This window comes from Aquarana catesbeiana, linkage group LG04 (assembly GCF_042186555.1).
Source record: "Aquarana catesbeiana isolate 2022-GZ linkage group LG04, ASM4218655v1, whole genome shotgun sequence".
Classification (NCBI taxonomy): domain Eukaryota; kingdom Metazoa; phylum Chordata; class Amphibia; order Anura; family Ranidae; genus Aquarana; species Aquarana catesbeiana.
The window spans coordinates 294,332,878-294,359,920 of NC_133327.1; the positions used below are offsets into that span (position 1 = coordinate 294,332,878).

Here is a 27,043-nt window from a genome sequence, read left to right on the forward strand (position 1 = left end):
GGTAGACAGGGAATACAGAAGTGAGCTGTGGATGAGGGAGCAGAGGTAAGCAAAGTGATGTGCAGAGGTGACCAATAGATAGTTACTTTGCAGGAGGGAGGAGGATATGCAAGTACTGCCCCTTGTGCTGATTTTTTTCTGTGCCCTGTATGATACAAACACCTCAAAGTACACACCCCCAATCCCTGTGTGTCATCCTGGACTCCTATCTCCCCCCTTCCCCCCATCATCTTGAACTCCCCCATCTCTGCCCCCCCCTCAATCATCCTGGACTCCCATATATCCCCCCCCCACCCATCATCCTGGACTTCTCTATCTCTTCCCCCCATCATTATTATTATTATACAGGATTTATATAGCGCCAACAGTTTGTGCAGCGACAACATTAGGGCAGACAGTACAGTTACAATACAATATATAAGTTTACATGTGTGTTTTGTTTTTTCGAATGTTGGGGTGGAGAGGCAATTTGCATGGAGGGGGGGCCCAAGAATTTTTTTTGTCCAGGGCCCAATCAATAGTAAAGACGGCCCTGCCTTTAAATCATGGTGTGTTTTATGTATTTCTTCCAGATCTGTGCAAGAATCCAGCATGAAACTTTGCCTCTGTACAGGAGATTTTTGTATTAATGAGGTAGTAAAATAATAAATCTGACATTACTCTACAGGTGAGATTATAAAAAGTCTTATCTGTAACTCACTTTAAATCAGTTTGAACTTGTGCCTTTTAGATACTGGCATTGGCTTAAGCCGAAGCCGTAATTGGCACGCGCGCAGTACTCTGCATACATAGAACACCATGGGGGTTATTTACTAAAGGCAAATCCACTTTGCACATGGAAGTAAAGTCGCTGTAGATCCGAGGAGGACATGCAAGGAAAAAAAAAAACAGCATTTTAGCTTGCACATGATTGGATGATAAAATCAGCAGAGCTTCCCCTCATTTCAGATCCACCCCTTAGATTTAGAGCGACTGCACTTTCAAGTGCACTTGCAGTGTAAAGTGGATTTGCCTTTCGTAAATAACCCCCAATAAGTCCATCCACACAACAAGTGTTGGTAAAAGTTCCAGAAGCAAGCAGCGGATGGGGGGTTTATGGCAGTGACGTCATCACATGGTCAGCGGCTGTAGTTTTGTTGTATCTGAATGTCTGTTTGCTTCTGGAAGCTTGTGAGTATATTTTTAGAGTTTTTAATAAAATTGATTTGAACCTACTGCACTATAGGGGTTTTTCCTGTTTTGCCTTCCCCCTGAGTACTTGTCAGCAAGACAAGGAGAATCTGCGTGGATGGAGAGTGTCCCTATTTAAAAGAAAGCAGAAGCCTAATGGCAGCGGAGCTATTTTGAATCAGCTGTGATGATGAATTTTTCTAGCATGTTGGACATTAGTTTTGGTGGGTTTAAATATTGGTAAGCGCATCTGAATGGTAGAGGAGTCCAGAGCACTTATGATGATATGGGGGTTTATTTACTAAAGGCAAATCCACTTTGCACTACAAGTGCACTTGGAAGTGCAGTCGCTGTAGATCTGAGGGGGACATGCAAGGAAAATAAAAAAACAGCATTTTTGCTTGTACATGATTGGACGATAAAATTAGCAGAGCGTCCCCTCGTTTCAGATCTTCCCCTTGGATCTACAGAGATCTACAGCGACTGCACTTACAAGTGTACTTTCAAGTGCACGTGCACAGTGGATTTGCTTTTAGTAAATAAACCCCATGGTGCGTTAAGAGCACCGGTGGATTTTTCATTTAGTAATGGACCTTTTCACTGACAATTGCTATATGGATGGACTTTTTCCCTGACACTTGTTATACGGATGGACTTATTATTCAATGTTTTTTGATAAAAGGATATTAACAACGCTTTTTATTTAAATATTTTCTATGTATTGGGGATATGTGAGTGCTACTATTGTATCCAATTGACTTATTTTTATTTAGGCCTCATGCCCACTGGACTTTATAATAACGTTATAAAAACGCCAGTAGCTTTGCAGTGAGTTTTTCAAAGTTTTTCAGCATTTTTGCAATAGTTTTTTAGCATTCTTTTCTGTTTTTCATCGTTTTTTAGTGTTTTTATTTTGTTTTTTAAATCAACGGGATCAAAAACATTAAATGCCAGTGAGCCGCGTTTTTGAGCGTTTATCTGCATTTTTTGATGTTTGAGCGTTTTTACAGCTTAAAAACTCCTCTCAGAACCCACTAGTGTTGGGGTTTTTTTACAGCCAAAAAACACCCCAACCAAAAGCAGTTGATAACAGCCCGTGTGTGCATGGGATAATATGCTGGAGAGTTTATTGATTGTAGAAAAAAAGTTTGAAGCCAAAAACAGCAGCTGTAAAAACGTGCAGTGTGCATGAGAGCTAATAGTTTATTAGCAGTTTTTTCACATTTTTTCTTAGAAAATGTGGATAGTTTGGATAGAGAGCCACATTTCACATAAAGTATTGTATATGTGATATATTATTACAACACTGGTACACAAGACACCCCATTATGCTATTTTTTATAGAAACCATAATGTGCTCCTGCTGGTGTGAACCTGCCCTTTTAATGTGATTTTTTAAAAATTTATTTATTTTCTGTGTGTTATTTTGGCTTTGAATATTATGAGCTCCAGTTCTGAATGTGGTACCACAAGTCATATTGGAAGCACATAACATTGTCCGCTGACAGATGTTTGCTCTGTAACCTGTTTATCCTTTCTGAACTGACCTTGAGCTGCTGCAAGCTGTTTCCTGCTTATCAGGAAAGGCCGTTTTGTGACTGAGTGTAAATCCTCATTCCCTTACCTACTTCTGTCTTATAAGGCTCCATGCACACTGGAGCTCATAAACGACCGTTTTTTGGAGTTTGGGCGTTTTTTTTTTAACAGCCCAAAAACTCCACTCTATGTTATCCTATGTGTCCATGCACACATAGACGTTTTTTAATTTTTATCAGCAGCAGCGTTTATGGGCTGTTCTCTGAACGCCATAAAATCGCATTCAAAGTGCCATTTTTCTGACCACAAATAACGTTAAAAAATGCCAAACACCGATAAACGCGCATAGACGTGCATTAACGCTAGTGCAAAACGTTGTTGAAAGCGCGCTTTTCAACCAGCGTTTTCTGACAGCAGTCTGGAGTTCAGAAAAAGCTTTTTTGAGCTTGAGTGTGCATGGAGCCTAAACTTTCATCCATGTGCTAGTTGCTTGACAGCCTATAGCAGTGTTACACATACACCTACATTATATTCCCTCTGTTTGCACTTCTCCATACCCTTTGAAATCTCACGTATTAATTTATTTGCATATTCTGCTATTTATACTGATTGCAGCAGAATGTTTTTTTCTACTTTATTAATTACTCAACTGATTATGGCGAGTAATGTACATGCAAAATGAAAGAGCAATTCCAGGCAACAAATGGAGTTTGGCATTGATCTGAAATGCTGTCCAGGAAATGTTCCCTATGTACTAGTACTCAGGGGAGTAGGATTCATCTGAGATGTGTCATTTTTAAATGGAAATCATTGAACAGGATATGCTGCTGCAATCAAGGCACTTGCATTATCTGAGATGGCTCTCATTTATGAATATTCTGTATCCTATGTTCTTTCTCCAATGTTCTTAACCACTTGACCCTCCGGAAGACTTACCCCCCCTCCCCCTTCACTACCAGGCCATTTTGGCGATACGTCACTGTGTTACTTTAACTGATTTTTTTTTTTTTTTTGCGCTATAAACAAAAAACGACTGTCAATTTTGAAAAAATGTCATAATCCAGGAATGACATCACTTTCCAGATTACTGGCATCTTAAAGGCGCCAGTTTTTAAAAAAAGAAAGTATTCAAAAACGCAGATCTTGATGTTTTGAATACTTTCAATTGCAGAGGAGGGGTTTGGGGTCTTATAGACCCCCGATCCCTCTATAAAGAGTACCTGTTACAAGGGATGTTTACATTCCTCGTGACAGCAATAACACTGATAAAAAAAGTGTAAAAATAACAATATTAAATGCACAGAATATCGGCACATAATATCGACTATCGGTCTGGGAGGTGGCCGAAATATTGGTATCGTATCGGCACTGAAAAAAAGATATCGGTCGATCCCTAATTGCTTCTATGAATGCAGGATGGGTGAATGATTGAAAGGTCTATCACCTTCATTTATACACTGTTTTTCATTCACAGAAGCATGTAGTATTTTGGCTTCTATGAAAGGAAGAGGACAGCAGAAAGGGCAGGCATAGTTGGGCACTCTTGATCCCCACCAAGCTCCCCTGCATCCAGCAGCCCTGCCAAGGCAAAAATGAGACTGGATCCCCAGGCTGCAAACGATGAGGTGAGCCATATATCTCATACTTCTCACACACTGACACGGCAGAATCAACTGAATGATTCCATTGCTTCTTTCCCCACTATGGGGCAGCCAGTGATTGATACCACACTAAAAGACATGCTGGTCTCACTAAGAAGCTCTCTTCAAGCTGACATGCTGTCTGTCATGCATAATTTGGCCACAGCATAAATGCAATAGAAAACAGAGTCACCCATGTTGAAACTAACATCATCAGCATTACCTCCACGGTCAGTGACATCATTGATGCACAAGAGATTAAATTGCAAGACACTAAATGGATAAAAGACAAGCTGGTGAATATAGAGGATAGATCCAGTCAGAATAACATTAAAATCGTCGGGATACCAGAATCGGTGCAGCCCTCTGACCTACCCTCCTATGCCTGCAGGCCTAATCAAATCCTTAATGCCTGCTCTGAAAAACATTGAATTGGTCATAGACCACATCCACAGGCTTCCTAAACCATCCTTCTTGTCCACAGCAGTTCCTAGGGATGTGATCCTCCCCATTCACTTTTACCATGTGAAGGAGCAGCTCATGCAAAAAGCAAAAACCATGGGAGCCCTACCCGACCCATACGGCCAGCTTTTCGCGGATCTCTCCCAACATACGCCACAGGCAACTCAACACAATTACTAAAGCACTGCAAAACCACAACATCCAATTTCAATGGATAGCGCCAGCAAAAATGTCCATCATCCACAATGGATCTAAACATATAGTGTCCACTAGCCAAGAAGGCCTACACCTCCTATAAAGATGGCACATCATTCCTGAACCACCTGATACAACACCAATGGATCAGAATAATGAGGGATCTCAACAAAACCACCCATTACCGCAGAGAACCAACAGTCACCACTCTCCTTAAACAGCAGCCACAGGATCGCACACCCTTAAAAGGTCCTGTGCAATGTAATTCTTCATTCAGCCTCAGGAACTTTTCACCCCAAATATTTTGACTTCCTTGGCATCGGTTGTGCCTATATTCAGGAAGCCCTTTCTAGGTTACTGACCTAGGCCTTTTTTGTTCTACTTCTCCGTTTTCTTTCTCTTTTTCTTCATAGCAAAAGTTTTGCAGTACCTGCATCTGGTTACCAAACACATCCTGTCAGAGTATCTCCCAAGAGCTATATAACCTAGCAATACACATCTTATCGACGGAACACTGTGACCTCCTCAACCTTGCCAAGTCACAATCTTAACATCTGAACCACCAATACCATGACCATCAAAATATTAACCATCAACGATAAAGGTCTCAATCATCCTGCAAAAAGATCTTCTCTATGGAAACTGGTGGAACAGTCGAATGCAATATCCTATGTGTACAAGAGACGCACTTCCAGGCATCTAACCCACCACGCTGCACAACAAAAATTTCACTAACAACTTTTTCGCTTGCGCTCCAACCAAAAAGAAAGGCATTCTAGTCGCCATCAAAAACTCTCTTACCTTTCAACTTCAGACCAATATAGCGGACCCTAAGGTGAATTTAGAAGAAATGTGAAAAAGAGGGGATAGGTATGGCGCTGCTCTTATTAAGAGGTGGCCTATAACCTCTAAATACTTGAGGGGTGTGTCACAGGTGCATTTAGTGCAAAAGTGACAATAAAAGTGCAGAAAATAAATATTTGTAAATTCAAAAAAATCCACAAAAAAATCCTACTGTGTAGACTACCTAACCGCTTATATATAATGCATATTGTTATGTTCAAACGAAAACACAATCCTGTGCAAAACCTGCAATTCAAAGTGACATTTCTGTGCAAAAAAACCCAACATATATGACTGGTGTATATTGTTGCTGTGAAACTGGGTTCAGAAATATGCATATACCATCCTTAAACCCTGGTGTATAAAAAAGTCCAATAAAGTAACAATGTGCTCCTTCAAATTGTTCTGTGCTTCTTGGAAAACAGTGCCCCATAAGAAACGCACTCACCGCTATTATTCACCCCACAAGGAGGTATTTCACCTTCACAGTATGAGCCACTGTGTAGCCTGTGGAGTGGGAGGAAACTTCCTGTCCTGTGTTCTCCAAGTACCTCCTTGTCTGCAATGTAAGTGGTCTCCTCTTGACGGAGGAGACCACTTACATCGCAGACAAGGAGGCACTATACTCCAAACACACATCAACTGTGCTTCTCACGCAAACTCCACAAAAAAGTTAGCACTACACAACAAGGGGCAACCATATGTTGCGGTGACTTTAACATCACCCTAGATCCCCTCTTAGACTCTTCTTCCACTTCTCCAAGATGCAAGCACTCCTTAGGACCTCTCCTGCCCGTATTTCAACTGCATGATGTATGGCGATGCCAGCACGAGGAAGAACGGGACTATACATTTTTCTCACCCTCACCCATAACTCTTACTCCCACATTGACTTTTTCCTCCTCGACCAATGGACTTTACAAAAAGCATCAGAATCCACCATCCTCACCACCACATGGTCTGACCATTCACCGGTCAGCATTATCCTAGAGGACAATGCCAACCCTCCTCCTGCATACCTATGGCAACTGAATACTCGGATCCTTCAATCCCCTGAATAATCAACATTCCTACACAAGCAACTCGAAACCTTTTTCATACTAAATAATAATTCAGTTTTTGACACCTCGATATTGGGGGTCTCCCAAATAGTCTTTATGAGAGGTGTGTTTATCCAACTAGGTGCAAGAGATAGGAGACAGAGGAAGCAGCAAGTTGACAAATTATTAAAAGATATCCAAAATACTGACTCACTAAACAAACAAAAACCACATCCTGACCTTAAATCCAAACTAATCCAATTATGTCTAGAACTAAGATCACTGCTTTTTCGAGAATTTTGTCAAACTCCAGAAATGCAGCAAAATGTGTGTTTATATCTCTGGCAACAAAGCAGGAAATCTCCTTGCCCAGCAACTTAAAGGGCAACAAATTAAATCCCACATACCCTTCATTCACCACCCTACCACAAAAGAAAAATTAAGGAATCCACAAGACATAGCTGATGCATTCAGCACCTATTACAGCGCCCTTTATAACTTAGAAAAATTAATCTTCCCTAACTCAACCAAACCCTACTTCTATTCGAACCTTTTTAGAATCGGTACACCTTCCAAGCTTAACTAATGAGCAAATAGAAACTCTAAACGTACCTTTCACAAGCTCAGAAATAGACATAGCCATCAACGCTCTACCAAACAACAAATCCCCAGGCCCAGACAGCTTTGTAGGGGAATACTATAAACAATTTAAACATATTCTGAATAAATACCTAGCTCAGCTGTTCAATGATGCTGCTTCCTCAGCCCCCTTCCCGCGAGAAATGTTAAAAGCTATGATTGTGACGCTACTGAAGCCAGGCAAGAAACCCAACACTCCACAAAATTTCCGCCCTATATCCCTGTTGAACCACAATATAAAACTATATGCTAAAATCATTGCGAATAGATTGGTCGATCTCCTCCCAACCCTTATCCACCCCGACCAATCGGGCTTCACAAAAGGGCGTCAAACTTCAGACACAACCCGAAGGATGGTTAACATCCTCCACCACGCTGAGAAACATGGAATGTCTTCTCTGCTCCTATCCTTGGATGCAGAGAAGGCATTCGATCGGGTGCACTGGTTTTCGGGGCCATATATTTTCAGTGATAATGGAGCTATATTCACATTCCTCAGCTCAAGTCTATTGCTTTTCAATGTTATCTAAAGCTTTTGATATAAGTAATGGCACCAGACAGGGATGTCTTCTTTCTCCCCTCCTCTTTAACATAGTTATGGAGCCACTAGCAGAGAAAATTACATCCCAAAGCACCATTTTCGGTTTTAACATTGGACCCACTAAACACAAATTCAATTTGTTCGCGGATGATATCATCCTCTTACTAACCAACCCCATATCTTCCCTGGCTTCGGTACAAAAAACATGGAATTTAGCGAAGTTTCATATTATATAGGGAACAATTCTAAATCCTTTATTCTGCCCTTAGGAATCCCCACAACATACCAATTAGAACTAAAATACAAATATCCGTACACATGGGCTAAATAATCTATCTCTTACTTACTAGGATTAAAACTAACCAATACAACTTCTTCTCTCTACCGAGCTAATTTTGCCCCTTTCCTAAACAACCTCCCAAAAGAACTAGAACGGTTCCCTAAATTAGCCCTATCTTGGTCAGGCAGACTAGTGGCATTTAAGATACTAAAACTATTGCAATTGCTCTACCTAATTTAGATCACTACCAATCCCAATCCCTGCCTCATTCTTTACCTCCCAATAAAGTATCCTCGGACGCTACATATGGCAAAATTAAAAAGCTAGATGCTCCTGTGCCACTCTCCTGAAACACAAGCTGGTGGGAGGTGCAGGTCTTATCAACTTCAGAGATTATTATAACGCTGCACTACTAGCTCAACTTAAAACATGGTTTCTACCTGTAAATATTATTTGCTGGAGGTTGGATAGTCAAAGGCACCACATTCCCATATATACATACATATGATAGGAAAAAAGGTGCCACAAAAAATTGCAAATAGGTATATAAAATATCAAATGTATTATTACAAAAATGTATAAAACCCAACAGGATGTCATCATACAATAACCATATATTGAGTAAACAGCAGTAGCTTTCTTGCTCTACATGTTTCGCCAAACAATGGCTTCCTCAGGAGACTTCAGGTAAGTAATGCATGTGTGGTCACTATAGAGTCAAAATGATATATTAGAAAATGCAAAATTGATAAACAACATCACTTCACAAACACAAATATATACAAAAATCACAATTTTCTGAGATGTGCATTGAATATGTAGGTCCACATTCAATGCACATCTGAGAAAATTGAGATTTTTTTATAGTTATGTATATATTTTGTTTATATCACGTATGTCCCTGGCTCAGCATCGAACCATCCCAAGTCCCTGGTTACGCCCTAGGCACTTGGCTACTCAGTTCACCTCAACTGAAAACATGGAACTCCACCTTGTGATCCATTATTATCGCCTCAAAATTGGCATTCAACTATCTACTAGCCAATGCACCCAAAGGGGATTCCCCCCATAGAATACGACTACCAATATCAGTATTCTCTATACTCATATCCAATCTCTCAACCTGAATGTGGCAAAATAAAGGTATCCGCTTTGTCTCCGACCTATATTCTAATAGCCTCCTTCACATCACTGCAAAATTCCTTTCCCCTTACTCTGACGGACTACTACCAATACACACAAATAACCCACTGTCTGCTTTGTAACCCTCACCTGCATACAGATATTCACCCGCTCATATGGAAATACCTTTCATCACCCACAACAAACATAAAAGGCATTACACTATTCTACAACATGCTAGGGGACAAAACATCATTTAGTAAGTCTTTGCCATTACTAAAATGGGAAAAGGATATTGGAAAATCCTTCAGTGAATCCCAGTGGCGAACAGCCCTAAAACCAACTTCAAAGCCACTAGGTTCTCCAACCTTCAGGATTTAGTTCACACAATTACCCTTAGATGGTACATTATCCCATCTATGATTCACACATATGACACTACCACACCACCTGTGCTGGAGAAACTGCGGAGAAATAGGGAATCTATACTACCTTCTATGGAAATGTACCCAGGTATCTAAATTCTGGCACGAGAAATTCCAACTTATCACAGCAGACCCCGGAACTTGCCCTTTTAAGCATTGGTATGGAAAACATTTCCTACTTTTTCCACACTAGAATGACCCACATTCTCTTAGCTACAAGACTAACCATTGTCCGCCACTGGAAAACTCCAGATATCGCAACCAAAAACAAAGTAATAACCTTGGTACACACCCACGGTTCTAACGAATGCATGTTTGCTACATGTGAGGTTTGCTTGCCTTTTCGTTTAAAAAAAATGGTCACACTGGCTAGAGTGGTACAAAAAAATGAACACAACCTAATATACACAATTTAAACCCAAATGGGATTGGCAACGCTGTACTCCTTGAGCCTTGAACCCTGTTACTCTATACACAATTGGAATCATCTTGTAAGACTCCACATATATCTCTATACCCCATATCAATATATGCATATATCAATATGTACACATACTAGGTAACCTTATTTTATTATAACATATTTTACATTTCCTTATAATATTACATTTTTGTTTTAAATAAACCTACTAGATACAGGTGGTTGGTGTTCCCTTCCCTCCATGACACAAAATGTTCCCAGAGGGGGTGTCTAGAGGTGAAGGATAATACCACCCACCTTACAATTAGTATTCAAAATAGTTTTAATTGTTTTTCCGTGACTGTTATTTATGTTCTGCCATATATACCCTTGCATATGTAACTCTTTATTACGACCTGATGTATGACAATTACTGTTATCCTTTTTATGTTTTACTTGACTGAAATAAAGTACAAATAAAATAACAAATAATAAGCTAGGAAGAGTTTTCTTTATTGTAGAGGTGAATATATATTTCTTCTTGCCTGAAAGCACTTTCCCTGGCCACTAGCATTTTTTTTACCAATTGTACACTGACAACAGTGAATGTGCTTTGTTTACAATCGGAGTAGGAGTTATAGGCATATCCCACTTTTAAGTACACAATGGGACCATAGCATGTATGTAAAACAAAAATGTACTTAAAGTGAAGCAATACCTTTTTTTTCACTTCTCAATGCATGTACTGCAATGCAATAGTCATTTACAGGCATAAATGATTACCTAGGCAAGCTAGCCGACCCCAAAATTGAATATGTTGTAGTCCTGGGTCCCCACATGGTGCTCCCCTTGTTTGGTGTCCCTGTCATTTATGGTTCAGGAGCAGTGCCATGTCAAGCTGACCAAGATTTCCCCTTTGACGCCAATGTTTGTGTCCCTGTCACTTATGGTTCAGGAGCAGTGCCATGTCAAGCTGACCAAGATTTCCCCATTGACGCCAATGTGTCTGTACTCGCGAGTGTATGTAAAGTGAGTGTACGTAAAGCGGGGTATGCCTGAATGTCATTAGGATCATTAGAGAAGAAAAGTCTGTGAACTCAGGAAGATGGGGAGAAGATGGCAACAATGAGGGATAGCAAGAACCTTGCATCACTGCAGAAGAGCGCTTTGGAAGGTAAGTTTCCCAAAATGTGCAACTATGCGGTACAGCCTGGTCCAGAACTCGTGAATGGACAATGATGGAGGAGTAGTACACTGATGATTTCATCTCAGTTACCTCCTGCTATTAGGTTGATTACATCCCCTCCATTCATAGCCGTTATAATGGAAAAGGTAGCAAAGAACAGGTACAGTACTTTGAGTCTTCAGGGGGTGATGAAAGGATTAGAAATACATGACAGATATATGCAGGATGGAGATTAATGCACGCCACAGATAAAGAATTGCAAGCTCAAGTAGAAAATTACAGCAAAGAAAGGCACATGGATCCTGTGCAATTAAAAAAAAACAATTACATTATAAATAGCACATATTACATCACAAGTAGACAGTCTGGTTTTAGCCTGCATGCCATGGTCAGTGGCGGAGCTGGAAGATTTTCTTGCAGTTGTCATTTCTGCAGATGGAACCTGCTGACAAATGTCAAATTTAATGGCATTCTACATTTTTTGGCTGCAACACTGCTATCTGACTTTGACATGTGTACAGTGTGTTCCATCTGCAGAAGTGACAGCTGCAAGAATGTCTTTCAGCCTCACAACTGGCCACGGTGCACAGGCTAATACCAGACTGTCCACCTATGGCTTGATGTGCGCTGTTTCAAGTGGATAATGTGTGCATTGTCACTTTGGTTTCATACAATAAATGGTATCCTTTTTTATTTAACAAGACACTTGCATGTTTCTTTTTATTGCTGTCATTCTCCATTCATATCATCAGCTATGTGGCTTTCACCTGCAAATATTATACACACACAAATACAGTCATGTGAAAAGTTACTCCCCTGAAAATTGTTAACCCTTTTCCTCTGCCCCTGGCTTGAGAAGCTGATATCCCCCCTCCTTTAGCAGAATCGCCCATCAGTTTCTGATAAGGACTGCCCATTCATAACTGCCCAAGAAACACAAGAGCAAACAGAATGCTTGATTCAGATTTTCCAAGGGTCCTTGAGATTGTCACTGAGGACACGGTTCAGCAAGCCTCCACAAATCAGGGACTCCCCTCAGGAACAGGGAAAGAACCCAGAGGTTAGAATCCACATACATACAAACAAATGATAGCATTCAAGGTTTTTAAAGATAAAAATGTTGTCCTAGACATTTTGGATTCTTTGAGGGGTGCTCCCTGAGGCCCACTGGTATGTGTAAGTGGCCTTAGCCAGAGCATCATGCTTCATTGTCTCTTAAAGCAGTAGTAAACTGTATGCATTGCATACTAGCACATTATGAAACACTTACTGTACCTTAGAACGAAGTCCTCCAGGGGCACACTGTCAGCACTAACAGGGCTTCCATCTTCCCTCGGTCTTTCTGTGGCCGGAGCCGCAATGACATCACTCATCAGCTCTCAGCTCTGGCACGAAGCTCTGACGGTCCGCGCGGTATGCTGGACCTTCAGAGCACATGCGCCGGTGACATCACTGGCTGAATCTAGGGTAATTATCTCCTAAATGGTAAACTGTGCATTTTACCTACAGGTAAGCCTATAATAAGGCTTACCAGTAGGTAAAAATCACAAAGTGGACTTTACTACCGCTTTAATTGTGGATTTAACCTCAGAACTATAAACTAACCAGGGGTTCTAGTTCTTTCCCACTTTATCCAAAATTAAAAAAAAAAATTTGGCTATGCATAGAATTTAATGATTTAAAAAAAAAATTGTGAATATGTATAAGCCTTTAATACCTAAAGGAAACATGTTATTATTATTTTTATACAGGATTTATATAGCGCCAACAGTTTACGCATTGCTTTACAATAAAAAAGGGAGACAATACAGTTATAATACAATAAAATACAAGAGAATTAAAAGGGCCCTGCTCAGAAGAGCTTACAATCTAATAGGGTGGGGCAGGGAGTACAAAAGGCTGTAACTGTGGGGAATGAGCTGATGGAAGTGGCCTAAAGGTAGCAAGAGTAGGGGATAACTGGACAGGTTGAGGTAGCGAGTTACATAGGATGGGAGAGGCTCTGGAGAAATCCTGGAGTTAAGCATGGGAGGAGGAGACCTGTGAGCTTGAGAGTATGAGGTCTTGAAAAGAGCAGAGAGGACAGTTTGGTGATATTTGGAGACAAGATTGGTGATGTAGCTCTGGGCAGAGTTGCGAATGGCTTTGCATGTTGTGGTTAGTATTTTGAATTTAATTCCCTGGGTGATTGGAAGCCAGTGTAGGGATTGGAGGAGAGGGTTGGCAGATACTGAAAGGTTGATAAGGTGGATAAGTCTGGCAGCAGCATTCATGATAGCCTGGAGAGGGGATAGCCTATGGAGAGGCAGGTCAATGAGAAGGGAGTTGCAAGGCGAGAGATAACAAGGAGCTTGGTGGTTTCATTTGTTAAAAAGGGGCGAATTTTAGAGATGTTACAGAGGTGAATTCTACAAACTTTTGACAACGATTGGATTTGAGGCTGAACTGACAATTCAGAGTCTAGGATTACACCTAGTACCCTGGCATGAGGGGAGGGACTGATGGTTGCATTGTTGATTTTGATAGAAAAGTCATGGAGGGGGGCACGGGTTAGAGGGAATATTAATAGCTCAGTTTTAGAGAGATTTTGTTTAAGGAAGTGGTGCGATATCCATGCTGATATGTCAGTTAGTAATGCAAGAGGAGACTGAAGGAGTGAGGTGAGGAGTAGACAGATAGATTTGGGTGTCATCGGCGTATAAGTGGTATTGGAAGCCATTGGCGGTTATCAAGTGACCAAGGGAGGAGGTGTAGTTAGAGAAGAGAAGGGGTCCAAGAACAGAGCCTTGGGGGACCCCCACAGAAAGGGGCAATGGAGAGGAGGAGGCAGAGTTGTAGGTAGCACTGAAGGAGCGCTGTGATAGATAGGCAGAGAACCAGGATAGAGCAGAATCTTGGAGGCCAATGGAATGTAATTTATGGAGAAGGAGCGGGTGGTCAACAGTATCAAAGGCTGCAGAGAGGTCAATTAGTAGGAGTATTGAGTACTGGCTGTTGGGTTTAGCAGTTAGTAAATCGTTAGTGAGTTTTAGTAAGGCAGTTTCCATGCAGTGTTGCGAACAAAAGACAGACTGTAAGGGGTCAAGAAGGTTATTTTCACTGAGATAGGAGCTAAGACGGTTGTAGACTAAGCATTCTAGAAGTTTAGAGGTAAATGGGAGCAATGAGATGGGTCTTAAATTGTTCAGGTTGGTGGGGTCCAGTGAGGGCTTTTTAAGTATGGGCATGATCTGCGCATGTTTTAGAAGGGAGGGGAAGGTGCCACTAGAAAGGAAGAGATTGAAGATGTGAGTGGTGGAGCATAGGATAGAAGAAGGTGACCGTAGTAGTTGTGAGGGAACAGTATCCAAGGGACAATTGTTTGGTGGGCATCTGAGAAAAGTTTTGTAACCTCTTCAGTAGTAGCCAATTCAAAAGAGGAGAGTTTTGAATGCGCTGTTAGGCAAGGTATGTTGGGTGGGGAAGATGTATGCACAGTGGAGACATTGGAAACCTGTCATGTTTATATTTGTTTTGAAGCAAATGTCACGCTGGATAATAATCTTTATTAGCAGTCTGTAAACAGTAGACCAACCTCTAAACAAGATGACCAGACGATTGGTCACTGGTAGCTGTCAACACCCCTTTGATCTGACAAAAAAGAGGAGATGCCAAGACAGTAGGCAGTTCTCCTTTTACCATCCAAGCAGGAACATCTGCCAAGTTGAGAACCGATTACCCAGCTCATCGATCGAACTCTGATCAACCCTCGGACATTAATTGCAAGTATTCTTCCTCCTCAAATATACCTTATTTCTTTGTGGTTATATATTGTCCTTATCTTTTTGAAACATATTTTTCTGTAAATATTTTATTTGCACCAATTTTGGCCTTTTCATTATTAAACCCTTATTATGAAAAGTGTTAACCTTGTCTCTAAGGCTCTTAATGCAAGCTATAAACGAACCTGCCTCTTGAAGAGCGTTACTGTTTTAGAGTAAGGCCTCTGAGCTGACCTGTCTGTGGTGGATGTGTGTTACAGAACGCTTATTCTAAAATCATAATTGGTATTGCTAAAATTACGAGTCTCCCCTGGCTTGGTCTAAAGAGGGAGTGGTGGCAGTTAAAGGGTTAATTGCGTAATTAGTCCAGTGACAATCGCTCTCAGGCCGCTGGCACCTAGATTGTGGTCCCACAAACTGGGAAATCTTTGTGCCGGGCACAGCTGAGAGTGGTATTGTTACGTAAATGACAGCGTGGTGTGTGTGGTTGGCCGGTCCTTCTTCACGTATTTAGAGAAATACAGTGGTTGTAAATGCGGACCTCATGTACCTCTAAAAATATTAGTTGCCTGCCTGTCTCTGGTTTTTATACTTTTTTGGTCACTGATCCAAAACAAACATGCTGTATTACCAAACTGTATTAACCCCTTCACGCCTAAGGGTAAAACAATCTTAATGCCTAAGCACAATTTGGCAACTTTGACATGTGTTAGTAAAACCGTACATATCATCACAACTACTTTGTACATCCAGATGAATTATACCTTGTTTTTTTTCAGGGTAAATTAGGCTGTTATTTGGTGGTAAATAGATATGGATATTTGCTGATTTTTTAAAATATTATCAAAGGAAAACTGGCCCAAAATAGTAAAAAAAAATAAAAATGTTTTTTTAATTTAGCTGTATATTTCTTGTTACTGCCATAACCTGCCACCAAAGAAAAACCCTAAATAAATTCTCCTGCTCCTGACTATTGCAGCACTTTCACATATATGTATGTTATTTGTTGTTTGTACCCGTAGTGGAGCCGAGAAACATTTTGCTTCCTTTTTTTTCCCTACCAAAAACACACTGATTCTAATTTGAAAAGAAAATCCTGCCCAAAATATACAGGCCCTGGCCTTTGACCCTTACTTGACCCAAACACTAACCCTGGCACCAACCTAGATCAAACCTTGATCTAGGTATTTTTTCTTTTTTAATTTTTTTTTTTTACACACACTTTGTTTTTCTCTTTCTCTATTTGCCAGGAGAGACAAAGATACAATGTATCTTTCCTTTCCATTCACAGAGAGAAACAAAGGGGTGGGCTTCACAGTGACTGATCACTATAGTAGCCAATCGCATCGATCGGGTGACCTGCAATCAGGATTTCCGGATCCCAATCGTTAGTACAGGGCTCTCGTGAGACCCCAGTCTCGGTGCTGGGAATGCGCTGTGTGGCACGCTCCCAGCACAAAGGGAGATACCCAAATATGCAGCCACACTGCAAAAAGCCCAGTGCCGTGGGGCCGCATATTTGTGTTACGCCAGCGTCAAGGGGTTAAACCCAAAACCAAAAATGGAATATATTGCAGGTTAGCAATCATTAGATATGGTTGCTGCGTCAGTTTTCTTTTTTAGGCTTTTTTCCCCTGGTGATCTAGTGATCGCTCAGTTCTTACAGCTCCCCGAGTAGAGAGCTGCTGACTGTCAGTCACCGCTCTCTGCTCTGCCTTCTTACTCACCGGAGCACTGGGCTGTGGAGGGTGTGGGAGCAGCCGGCTCAGATGCTCAGCGACTCTTTGAGAGGCTGAGCCGTGTACTGGTCCAGGCATGTGGATGGATCCCGACCCCAGTGTTGCAATCTTGCCCGAGCCTGGATCGGCTCTTCAATGTCAGCAGACAGCGGACTTCAGCCCGCTCTCTGCTGAAAACGGCTCACAGGAGTGCAGAGCGAACTGCACTCCTGTGATCCACGGGAGAGGTATAGCTGAACAAGCTGTTGTTGGAGGGGGGCTGAACAAGAAATAAGTAACCTGCAATAACATAAATGATGATGTGGCTACTTTTTCCAAATCAATGACTCAAAAATTATAAAATCTATTGCATCAGCTTGACAGCCAGGCAATTAGTATATTTATAAGAAGAGGACAGCAATGGCAGTCTGCATATTTTCTCATTCCTCTTCAACAAGTGACTCTGTGTAGTTTCCGTAGCAATGAACGATGTGACATAGGCATATAAAAATAGAACAAATGATGAAGCCTTTTATTTTAAAATGCTTGAACTTTTTTCCTCCCTAGAGTCCAAACCCTGCGTGATTCAGCATCAGCCCTTGAGCTAGAGAAAGAATCTCTCGTAGAACTCATCCACAGTATTCAGAACAGCCAGGATATGAGGAACATCAGTGATGGTAGGTTGTGCTTACACAGTTTCACAACTTAAAATTGGCTTATTTATCCTTATTTCAGAACAAAAACAAATGCAAAACAAGTGGTCATATAGATGGAGGAAAACCTGCAAGTACAGAAACATGGGAGCTGACATTGGTTATGTGTCCGTTTTGTGTCCTGAGGGCACTTGGTTCTGCTGAGGTACTTTCCTAGATACCTTTATTGTATGTAAGCTGCAGAGTGCTTTACAGGTCCAGGGCTGTAGTGCATGTCTGGTGGAACCCTGGTCTGGAAGACCTATCGAAGCGGCATGTGACATGTCTGCTAGTTCCTGCCTGTCTCCAGCATGTCCTGGGACCATAGGCTCTTGGTACCATCACTTGCTAAGTCAGGGCGAGGGCCTGCCTGATTGCATACAATCATTTTATATGGTTTTGGTAAATCTAAAGGAAAAAAATAGCATTGCATAATGTGTATCCAACTTTCATGTGCATGTGTGCACCATATTTCGGAGTGAGCGTGGACCTTCTTAGTTTTCCTGCCATCTGTTCAGTCACACCAGGATCCCCCAGGACCTTTTCTTGATAAGTCACAGCTGGCATTAACTCTTGTTTTGTGAGTACCCCTTGTGGGAAATCCAACACTTATTATGGCATATAATAGGCGCAAGGGTAGTGCAAGGGTAGTGCTTCTGCAGGTCTTGCCAGCTTACAAACCACCATATGTCCTGAAGGACCTAACATGGATAGGATGGATGGGATTGACCACTTTCCCCCGCAACACTCCTCAGAATCCTCTTTATCTCCTTTTAGATAAAGGAGACTCCCTCCCTCTGTAATATCCAGCAAGGAATTCTGCGCTATTATATATGGATTTATGGGGAATATTTCAGCCATGTTAGCTGACTATGAATACAGGGGCTGCAAGCATAAGCTCACATAACCCCAAAGTTCATTTGGGTCCTTATTAAAGCAGTGCACATGTACCTAGATCTGGAACAACCTGTGCCAACTATACCTAAGGTTACAAGTTTTTAAATTCACCAGCCTGTTACAATGTTTTCTGTACACTTATTATTGCAACCTGTAGGTGACTGGCCTAATCCAGAAAAAAAAATGTTTTACTCCTCCCAAGCACTTTGCCCAGCAAAAACCTATTGGGGAGGGGTTTCCTAAAAAGTGTGCCATCCCCAAAGAGAATCTGGCCATTTCATGTCTTAACATAATTTTAGGTGTCCCTGTAGGATATTCTGGTGTTTAAAGATCCTGTGGAACAAAGGCTAAGGCCCCTTTCACACGATCGGACCGTTCAGGTTCGCCTGTCAGTTTTGACGGCGGACCTGAACGGGCGCTCCATGTTAGCCTATGGAGCGACGGATGTCAGTTGGAGACATGTCCGCTGACATTCAACCCCGTCCGATCCGCTAAAAGCAGACGGATGGCCCTACGTCCAGATCTGTTGCTGGCGGATCGGATCGGGTGACAGCATGTCCGTTTTCATCCGATCCCTCCATAGGCAGCAGCGGCGCCTGACAAGCCCCTTCCCGCTCAGTGAGCAGAGAGGGACCTGTCATCCGCCGGCTCAGCGGAGATCAACGGACTGATCTCCCGCTGAGCTGGCGGACTGAGGCGGGCTCCGTGGAAACGGAGTCCGCCTCGTGTGAATGAGGCCTAAGAGCCCTTTTTAAAAGCCTTAGGCCTCATTCACACAAGGTGGACTCCGTTTCCACGGAGCCCGCCTCGGTCCACCGACTCAGCGGGAGATCAGTCCATTGATCTCCGATGAGCCGGCGGATGACAGGTCCCTCTCTGCTCACTGAGCGGGGAGGGGCTTGTCAGGCGCCGCTGCTGCCTATGGAGGGATCGGATGAAAACGGACAGCATGTCCGTTTTCGTCAGATCTCACCCGATCCGATAGCAACGGATCTGGATGTAGGGCCATTCGTCGAGCGGGGTCGGATGTCAGCGGACATGTCTCCGCTGACATCCGTCGCTTAATAGGCTAACATGGAGCGCCCGTTCAGGTCCGCCGTCAAAACTGACAGGCGGACCTGAAAGGTCCGATCGTGTGAAAGGGGCCTTATTGTTCCTCGCAGGCCCTGCCCTGCAATCTGCCATTGCTGCCATGTCAATCTATCAGATCTTCAGTGTCTGTTTCAAGGATCTCAAGATCCTGATTCAGTCCTCATAAATCCCCCTGCCCATTAACAGCTAGAGCTCATGTTTGTGGACCAACTCTATTGTGTATGTTACAGGGGGAAAGAGTACCCTTTTGCCCCAGCAATAGAAATCTGGGAAACCCACTAAGAAGAGTTACTTTTTCTTCTCCCAGGCCTCCAAGTCTCAGGCACGTGCACCTCTAAGCCTCGAAGTTCAACAACAAACTGAGCGAGTTTGTTTCCAGATCCAGGGATCCTCTAGACTTCACTGCTCTGGTGACTTCATTGGTTCAGGCCTGATCTATACCTTTCCTCTTTTGAAACACCCTCCTCTGCTGTTCTGCCAGATCAAGACTGAGGGCATTCTATTTATTCTCATCGCTTGAAATAGGCCCAGGCAGATGAGACATTCAGACCTAGTCAGACTCCTAACAGACTCTCCATGGACCCTTCCAGATCATTTGAATATTCTGTCCCAAGGACAGGTTTACCAACCTGCTTCTTTGTTGCTAGCTTTAACACCCTGGCTGTTGAAGCCCGGGTCCTTAAGGATAGTGATTTCTCTCTTGCAGTTTCCTAGCTAATGAAATAAAAATAAAATACCGTTGCACTTGGAAAGCATATTTCTCACAGCTTCTCAGGGTTTACTTTATGGGACATATCCTGTCTTTTCTCCATTCTGGTCAGGATCATCTTTTTGGCCTTTAGTATAGTCAAAGGTCAAATCTCGGACCTAGTGATTCTTAGTCTATTAGCCTCTCTGTCCTTGGTAAAAGCTTTTGCTTTGCCTTGGCAGCTAATCGTTCTCGCCTATAGCTTCAAGGACAAAGTTTCACCTTTCCCTGTCAAAGCTTACTCCACTAAATTAGTTAATGCTTTATGGACTTTTCACCATCAGGTGTTTGTTTCTCAGATTTGCAAGGCTGCCACCTGTTTACATGTTTGTTAGTTCTTACCAGGTTGATATTCAGGCCTCATTTAATGCCAGCTTCAGTCGTAAGGTTCTTCGAAGGTTCTGTGAGTGCTATTGAGCCCCTTCTGCTAACTTGTTTTTCACGTGGGCCTGTTAGCATTTGTTTGTTGTGTTGCCCACCACTCAGTTGGACTGCTTTTGGACACTCCAATGCGGGACTTTTTTTCTCAGGGAAAAGGTACAGGAACTCACCCCCCCAGGTCACATTTGTCTCCGCACCCCCACCCATGTTCTAGAAACACTCCTTGTCTCCACCCCTACATACCATATATAGGACCGCCCTTTAGCGAACAGGGAACCATGTATTCATTTGCGGGGATTTGCAAGTAATGTGTATGGAATTTAAAAGAGCTCATACACACGGGTGCTTTAAACCATACAGCAAAAGTGTATTTGGTTGGCTGCAAGTCACAGATACAGCAAGATGCTGGCATCCTATAGGAATCAATGCCAGGCTGAAATACAAAGAGGCTGTATGCATATTAACAAACATTCCAATGGTACTTGCATACTGGAACTCATGCGTACAGGGTGTTTGCCCCATTGCAGACTGTGTTCAGGGCATTCCTCCCTGTAGACTTACATGGGGATGTGTGTCAATATACAGTGGCTTGCGAAAGTATTCGGCCCCATTGAACTTTTCAACGTTTTGCCACATTTCAGGCTTCAAACATAAAGATATAAAATTTTTATTTTTTGTGAAGAATCACCAACAAGTGGGACACAATTGTGAAGTGGAACGAAATCTTTTGGATTTTTGAAACTTTTTTAACTAATAAAAAAATGAAAAGTGGGGCGTGCAAAATTATTCAGCCCCCTTGCGTTAATACTTTGTAGAGCCACCTTTTGCTGCAATTACAGCTGCAAGTCGCTTGGGGTATGTCTCTATCAGTTTTGCACATCGAGAGACTGAAATTCTTGCCCATTCTTCCTTGCAAAACAGCTCGAGCTCAGTGTGGTTGGATGGAGAGCGTTTGTGAACAGCAGTTTTCAGCTCTTTCCACAGATTCTCGATTGGATTCAGGTCTGGACTTTGACTTGGCCATTCTAACACCTGGATACGTTTATTTGTGAACCATTCCTTTGTAGATTTTGCTGTATGTTTGGGATCATTGTCTTGTTGGAAGATAAATCTCCGTCCCAGTTTCAGGTCTTTTGCAGACTCCAACAGGTTTTCATCCAGAATGGTCCTGTATTTGGCTGCATCCATCTTCCCCTCAATTTTAACCATCTTCCCTGTCCCTGCTGAAGAAAAGCAGGCCCAAACCATGATGCTGCCACCACCATGTTTGACAGTGGGGATGGTGTGTTGAGTGTGATGAGCTGTGTTGCTTTTAGGCCAAACATATCGTTTTGCATTGTGGCCAAAAAGTTCGATTTTGGTTTCATCGGACCAGAGCACCTTCTTCCACATGTATGGTGTGTCTCCCAGGTGGCTTGTGCAAACTTTAGACGAGACTTTTTATGGATATCTTTGAGAAATGGCTTTCTTCTTGCCACTCTTCCATAAAGGCCAGATTTGTGCAGTGTACGACTGATTGTTGTCCTATGGACAGACTCTCCCACCTCAGCTGTAGTTCTCTGCAGTTCATCCAGAGTGATCATGGGCCTCTTGGCTGCATCTCTGATCAGTCTTCTCCTTGTCTGAGCTGAAAGTTTAGAGGGACAGCCAGGTCTTGGTAGATTTGCAGTGGTCTGATACTCCTTCCATTTCAAAATGATCGCTTGCACAGTGCTCCTTGGGATGTTTAAAGCTTGGGAAATCTTTTTGTATCCAAATCCGGCTTTAAACTTCTCCACAACAGTATTACGGACCTGCCTGGTGTGTTCCTTGGTCTTCATGATGCTCTCTGCGCTTTCAACAGAACCCTGAGACTATCACAGAGCAGGTGCATTTATACAGAGACTTGATTACACACAGGTGGATTCTATTTATCACCATCAGTCATTTAGGACAACATTGGATCATTCAGAGATCCTCGCTGAACTTCTGGAGTGAGTTTGCTGCACTGAAAGTAAGGCCCCTTTCACACTGGGGCGGTGGGGGCGTCGGCGGTACAACAGCGCTATTTTTAGCGCTGCTGTACCGTCGTTCTTACAGCGGTATTCGGCCGCTAGCGGTTCGGTTTTAACCCCCGCTGGTGGCCGAAAAAGGGTTAAATCTGCTCGTACAGCGCGGCTATAGCCGCGGTATTACCGCGCTGTCCCATTGATTTCAATGGGCAGGAGCGGTTTAGGAGCGGTGAATACACCGCTCCTTCCCCGCTCCAAAGAAGCGGCTCGCAGGACTTTTTTTACCGTCCTGCGAGCGCACCGCTTCAGTGTGAAAGCCCTCGGGCTTTCACACTGAACAAACAGCGGAGGCTGTTTAGGGGCGGTTTTCAGGCGGTATTTTTAGCGCAATACCGCCTGAAAACCGCTCCAGTGTGAAAGGGGCCTAAAGGGGCTGAATAATTTTGCACGCACCACTTTTCAGTTTTTTAATTGCTAAAAAAGTTTAAAATATCCAATAGATTTCGTTCCACTTCACAATTGTGTCCCACTTGTTGGTGATTCTTCACAAAAAATTAAAATTTTATATCTTTATGTTTGAAGCCTGAAATGTGGCAAAAGGTTGAACAGTTCAAGGGGGCCGAATACTTTCGCAAGCCACTGTATGCATGCTGCCACTGTGTATTTCAGCTTGCTATTGATTTCTACTGGCAGCTTGCTGTACACAAGAACTTCGATCCATGGGGACCAATACAATCCTAGTTTTTACACCGTACAGTAGGGATGAGCTCATATATGTTCAGAAATAAATCTGAACACACCTGAGCTCTCCCGCCTGGAAGCTGCCACTGTGAACTGCCAATCATAGGTGACCTGTTGCATTGAGTGAACTGTGAAGTGTGGAAGGAACAGAAGTTCCCTTTCCTCTTCTGTGATGTCAGAAACCGGAAGCAATAAAGATTTACCCATTTTTGGTTTTAATTTGTTTGTTTACAAGCTGTTACTGGCTTAGAAAGCAGCCGATCAAACCAGTCCAATAGATCCAAGTTCTCTACATAAAGAGGACCTGTCTCAACCCATGCTATCACAAGGGATGTTATTCACCCCTTGGGAAAGAAATAAAGTTCAATCAAAAAACTAAAAATGAAAGAGACAGTGTCAAAAAAATACATTTAAATTAAAAAAAACAAACACGAAAATGTACATCGCTGTTATCCTCCCGTGCTCACGTGCAAATGCGAACAGTCATGTAGGTCCCACACACATATTTAAATGGTGACTGCACCACACATATGAGGTATTGTCACAAACGTCAGAGTGAGTGCAATAATTTACCAGCTCCTTCCTTTTCTGAATGCACAGAATCAGTGACTGTCCATTCATAACTGAGCCTCGTAAACACAGCTTCATTTTATGAATGGAGAGGAGCTTTTGCCTCCTGTCCATTCATCTTTAGTGCAGCTGAGGTTACAGAGAAAGGGACTGGGGAATCTGTGTCCTCAGTTTATTTCCCTGTCTCAAAGGTAAGATGTCTCACCAAAGCCCCCCCTCCAACAAGGTTGATAAAAAAAAATGGAAAAAAAATTGTAATAAATATTTAAAAGTAAAACTGTAAAAATAATAAAAAATAAAGTAAAAAAACACTGGCACCCCCCCCCCCCCAAAAAAAAGAAGGGATTTTAAAAATGCTAACACAAAAAGATATAAATTGCAAATAAATAATAAAAATAAAAAAATTGTAAAAAATAAAATAAAAAAACACTGACACAGTCCACACCTCATCAGTGCCACCTATCAGTGCCCATCAGTGCTACTGTCACATGACATAAAAAAGAAAAATCAGTATTGGCGAGTACTTAAAAAAAAATTGATACTTGTACTCAGTCTTAAAAAAGTGGTATGGGTGCAACCCTAATTGAAATGTGTTGGCTTGAGATTAACCTCTGATATGATGATGTTTTTGGAGAATACATTGTTGGAATAAAGACCTTTCATTTGCACTCAGATTTTTGTTTAATGTTGGTTTCATTGTATAGGAGAAAGAGAAGAACTAACTTTAACAGCGGAGAGGCTAATGGGTCGTACAGTGACTGTAGAGGTCTGTGTTGAAACCATAAGAAGCCCCCAGCAAGCTTCATCTCTGAAACAAGCCACCACGATGATTGATGACATTCTGAAGAAAGTCATGGATAGCATGGAAAATGGCAAGAATCAGCTGGTATCTTTGTATGGAGCGTGTACCTCAGAAGTTCTTTCAGCACCAATAGATCAGAAATTCCAGTCCATCATTATTGGATGTGCAATCGAGGACCAAAAGAAAATTAAAAGAAGACTAGAGACCCTTATTAGGAACATTGACAGTTCTGAGAAGTCCATTACACTTCTAGAGAAACAGAAGCAGAAATCGGCTGTACAGCAAAATAAAATCTAATGTACATTTGGCAAATTGATTTTGTCCATGGTGCACAATATTGTAGATTTAGAACCAGGTTTACATGTTTTCCTGTAAAAAGCTCTGTGTATTTTTTAAATGACACCTTATCAATGAAGAAGCCATTTTACCAGTAGAACTATTCAAAGATCAATTTGGGTGATTATTTTCTGTTTTCATGGCTTTTCTGATCTGATCAAGTGTATATTATCAGTTTTGCTATATTAGAAAAAATGCCTGTGGTTTAGCATGTTTCAGAACATTTGCTTTATTAATTAGGTGAAATAAATGCATATTTTATTTAATTACCCAATCAGTTGCCATTACCATAGGTAACATATACTGTAGCACTGCCTGAATCAGTAACACTGATATAATACTTTGCCCGTTTCATTCTTGTCAGTTGTGCATGTAGATTGGGAAGCAATACACTGACATTCAACACAAGAAAATTTAAAGTGCATGTCAGGTCACAAATAATAAAAAATACATATGTGTTACATCCAAATTTTTAACCTTGGTGAAATGTGCAAGTACAGAAAAATATCTGCTGATGTGCAGGAAATACACTCCTCTTTTAATGTAGGTGTCCATTTATGAAACAGAGAAAATCTCTCTCTCTCTCTCTCTCTCTCTCTCTCTCTATATAGATATATATCTATATATATCTATACATATACACACACAATGCCTTGCAAAAGTATTCACCCCCCCCCCTGATCTATTTTGTTACATTACAGCCTTTAGTTCAATGTTTTTTTTTTAATCTGAATTATATGTGATGGATCAGAACATAATTTGGTGAAGTAAAATTTGAAAAATATATACATAAAACTAATTTTCAGAAATAAAAAAATTATAATTGGCATGTGCGTATGTATTCACCCCCTTTGTTATGAAGCCCATAAAAAGCTCTGGTGCAACCAATTACCTTCAGAAGTCACATAATTAGTGAAATGATGTCCACCTGTGCGCAATCTAAGTGTCACATGATCTATCATTACATATACACACCTTTTTGAAAGGGCCCCAGAGGCTGCAACACCTAAGAAAGGGGCACCACTAACCAAACACTGCCATGAAGGCAACGGAACTCTCCAAAAAAATAAGGGATAATGTTGTTGAGAAGTACAAGTCAGGGTTAGGTTAAGAAAAAATATCCACATCTTTGATGATCCCTAGGAGCACCATCAAATCTATCATAACCAAATGGAAAGAACATGGCACAACAGCAAACCTGCCAAGAGATGGCCGCACACCAAAACTCATGGACCGGGCAAGGAGGGCATTAATCAGAGGCAGCACAGAGACCAAAGGCAACCCTGGAGAAGCTGCAGAGTTCCACAGCAGAGACTGGAGTATCTGTACATAGGACGACAATAAGCCGTACGCTCCATAGAGTTGGGCTTTATGGCAGAGTGGCCAGAAGAAAGCCATTACTTTCAGCAAAAAACAAAATGGCACGTTTTGAGTTTGCGAAAAGGCATGTGGGAGACTCCCAAAATGTATGGAGGAAGGTGCTCTGGTCTGATGAGACTAAAATTTAACTTTTTGGCCATTAAAGAAAATGCTATGTCTGGCGCAAACCCAACACATCACCCAAAGAACACCATCCCCACAGTGAAACATGGTGGTGGCAGCATCATGCTATCGGGATGTTTTTCAGCAGTCGGGACTGGGAAACTGGTCAGAGTTGAGGGAAAGATGGATGGTGCTAAATACAGGGATATTCTTGAGCAAAACCTGTACCACTCTGTGTGTAATTTGAGGCTAGGACAGAGGTTCACCTTCCAGCAGGACAATGACCACAAACACACTGCTAAAGCAACACTTGAGTGGTTTAAGGGGAAACATGTAAATGTGTTGGAATGGCC

The 27,043-nt window shown here is 42.0% G+C and overlaps 1 protein-coding gene across 1 annotated transcript in view; it reads left to right on the top strand.

Annotated features, from left to right (window-relative positions):
* The window catches only part of BAG2 (BAG cochaperone 2), a 66,120-nt gene extending 40,085 nt beyond the window's left edge, over window positions 1–26,035 (top strand). Inside the window, exons 2-3 of the mRNA XM_073626707.1 lie at window positions 17,526–17,635; window positions 24,775–26,035. Of these exons, the coding sequence (XP_073482808.1) occupies window positions 17,526–17,635; window positions 24,775–25,169 (505 nt within the window). The 3' untranslated portion in view covers window positions 25,170–26,035. The remainder of the gene's footprint in view (window positions 1–17,525; window positions 17,636–24,774) is intronic.
* The last annotated feature ends 1,008 nt before the right edge of the window (window positions 26,036–27,043 follow it).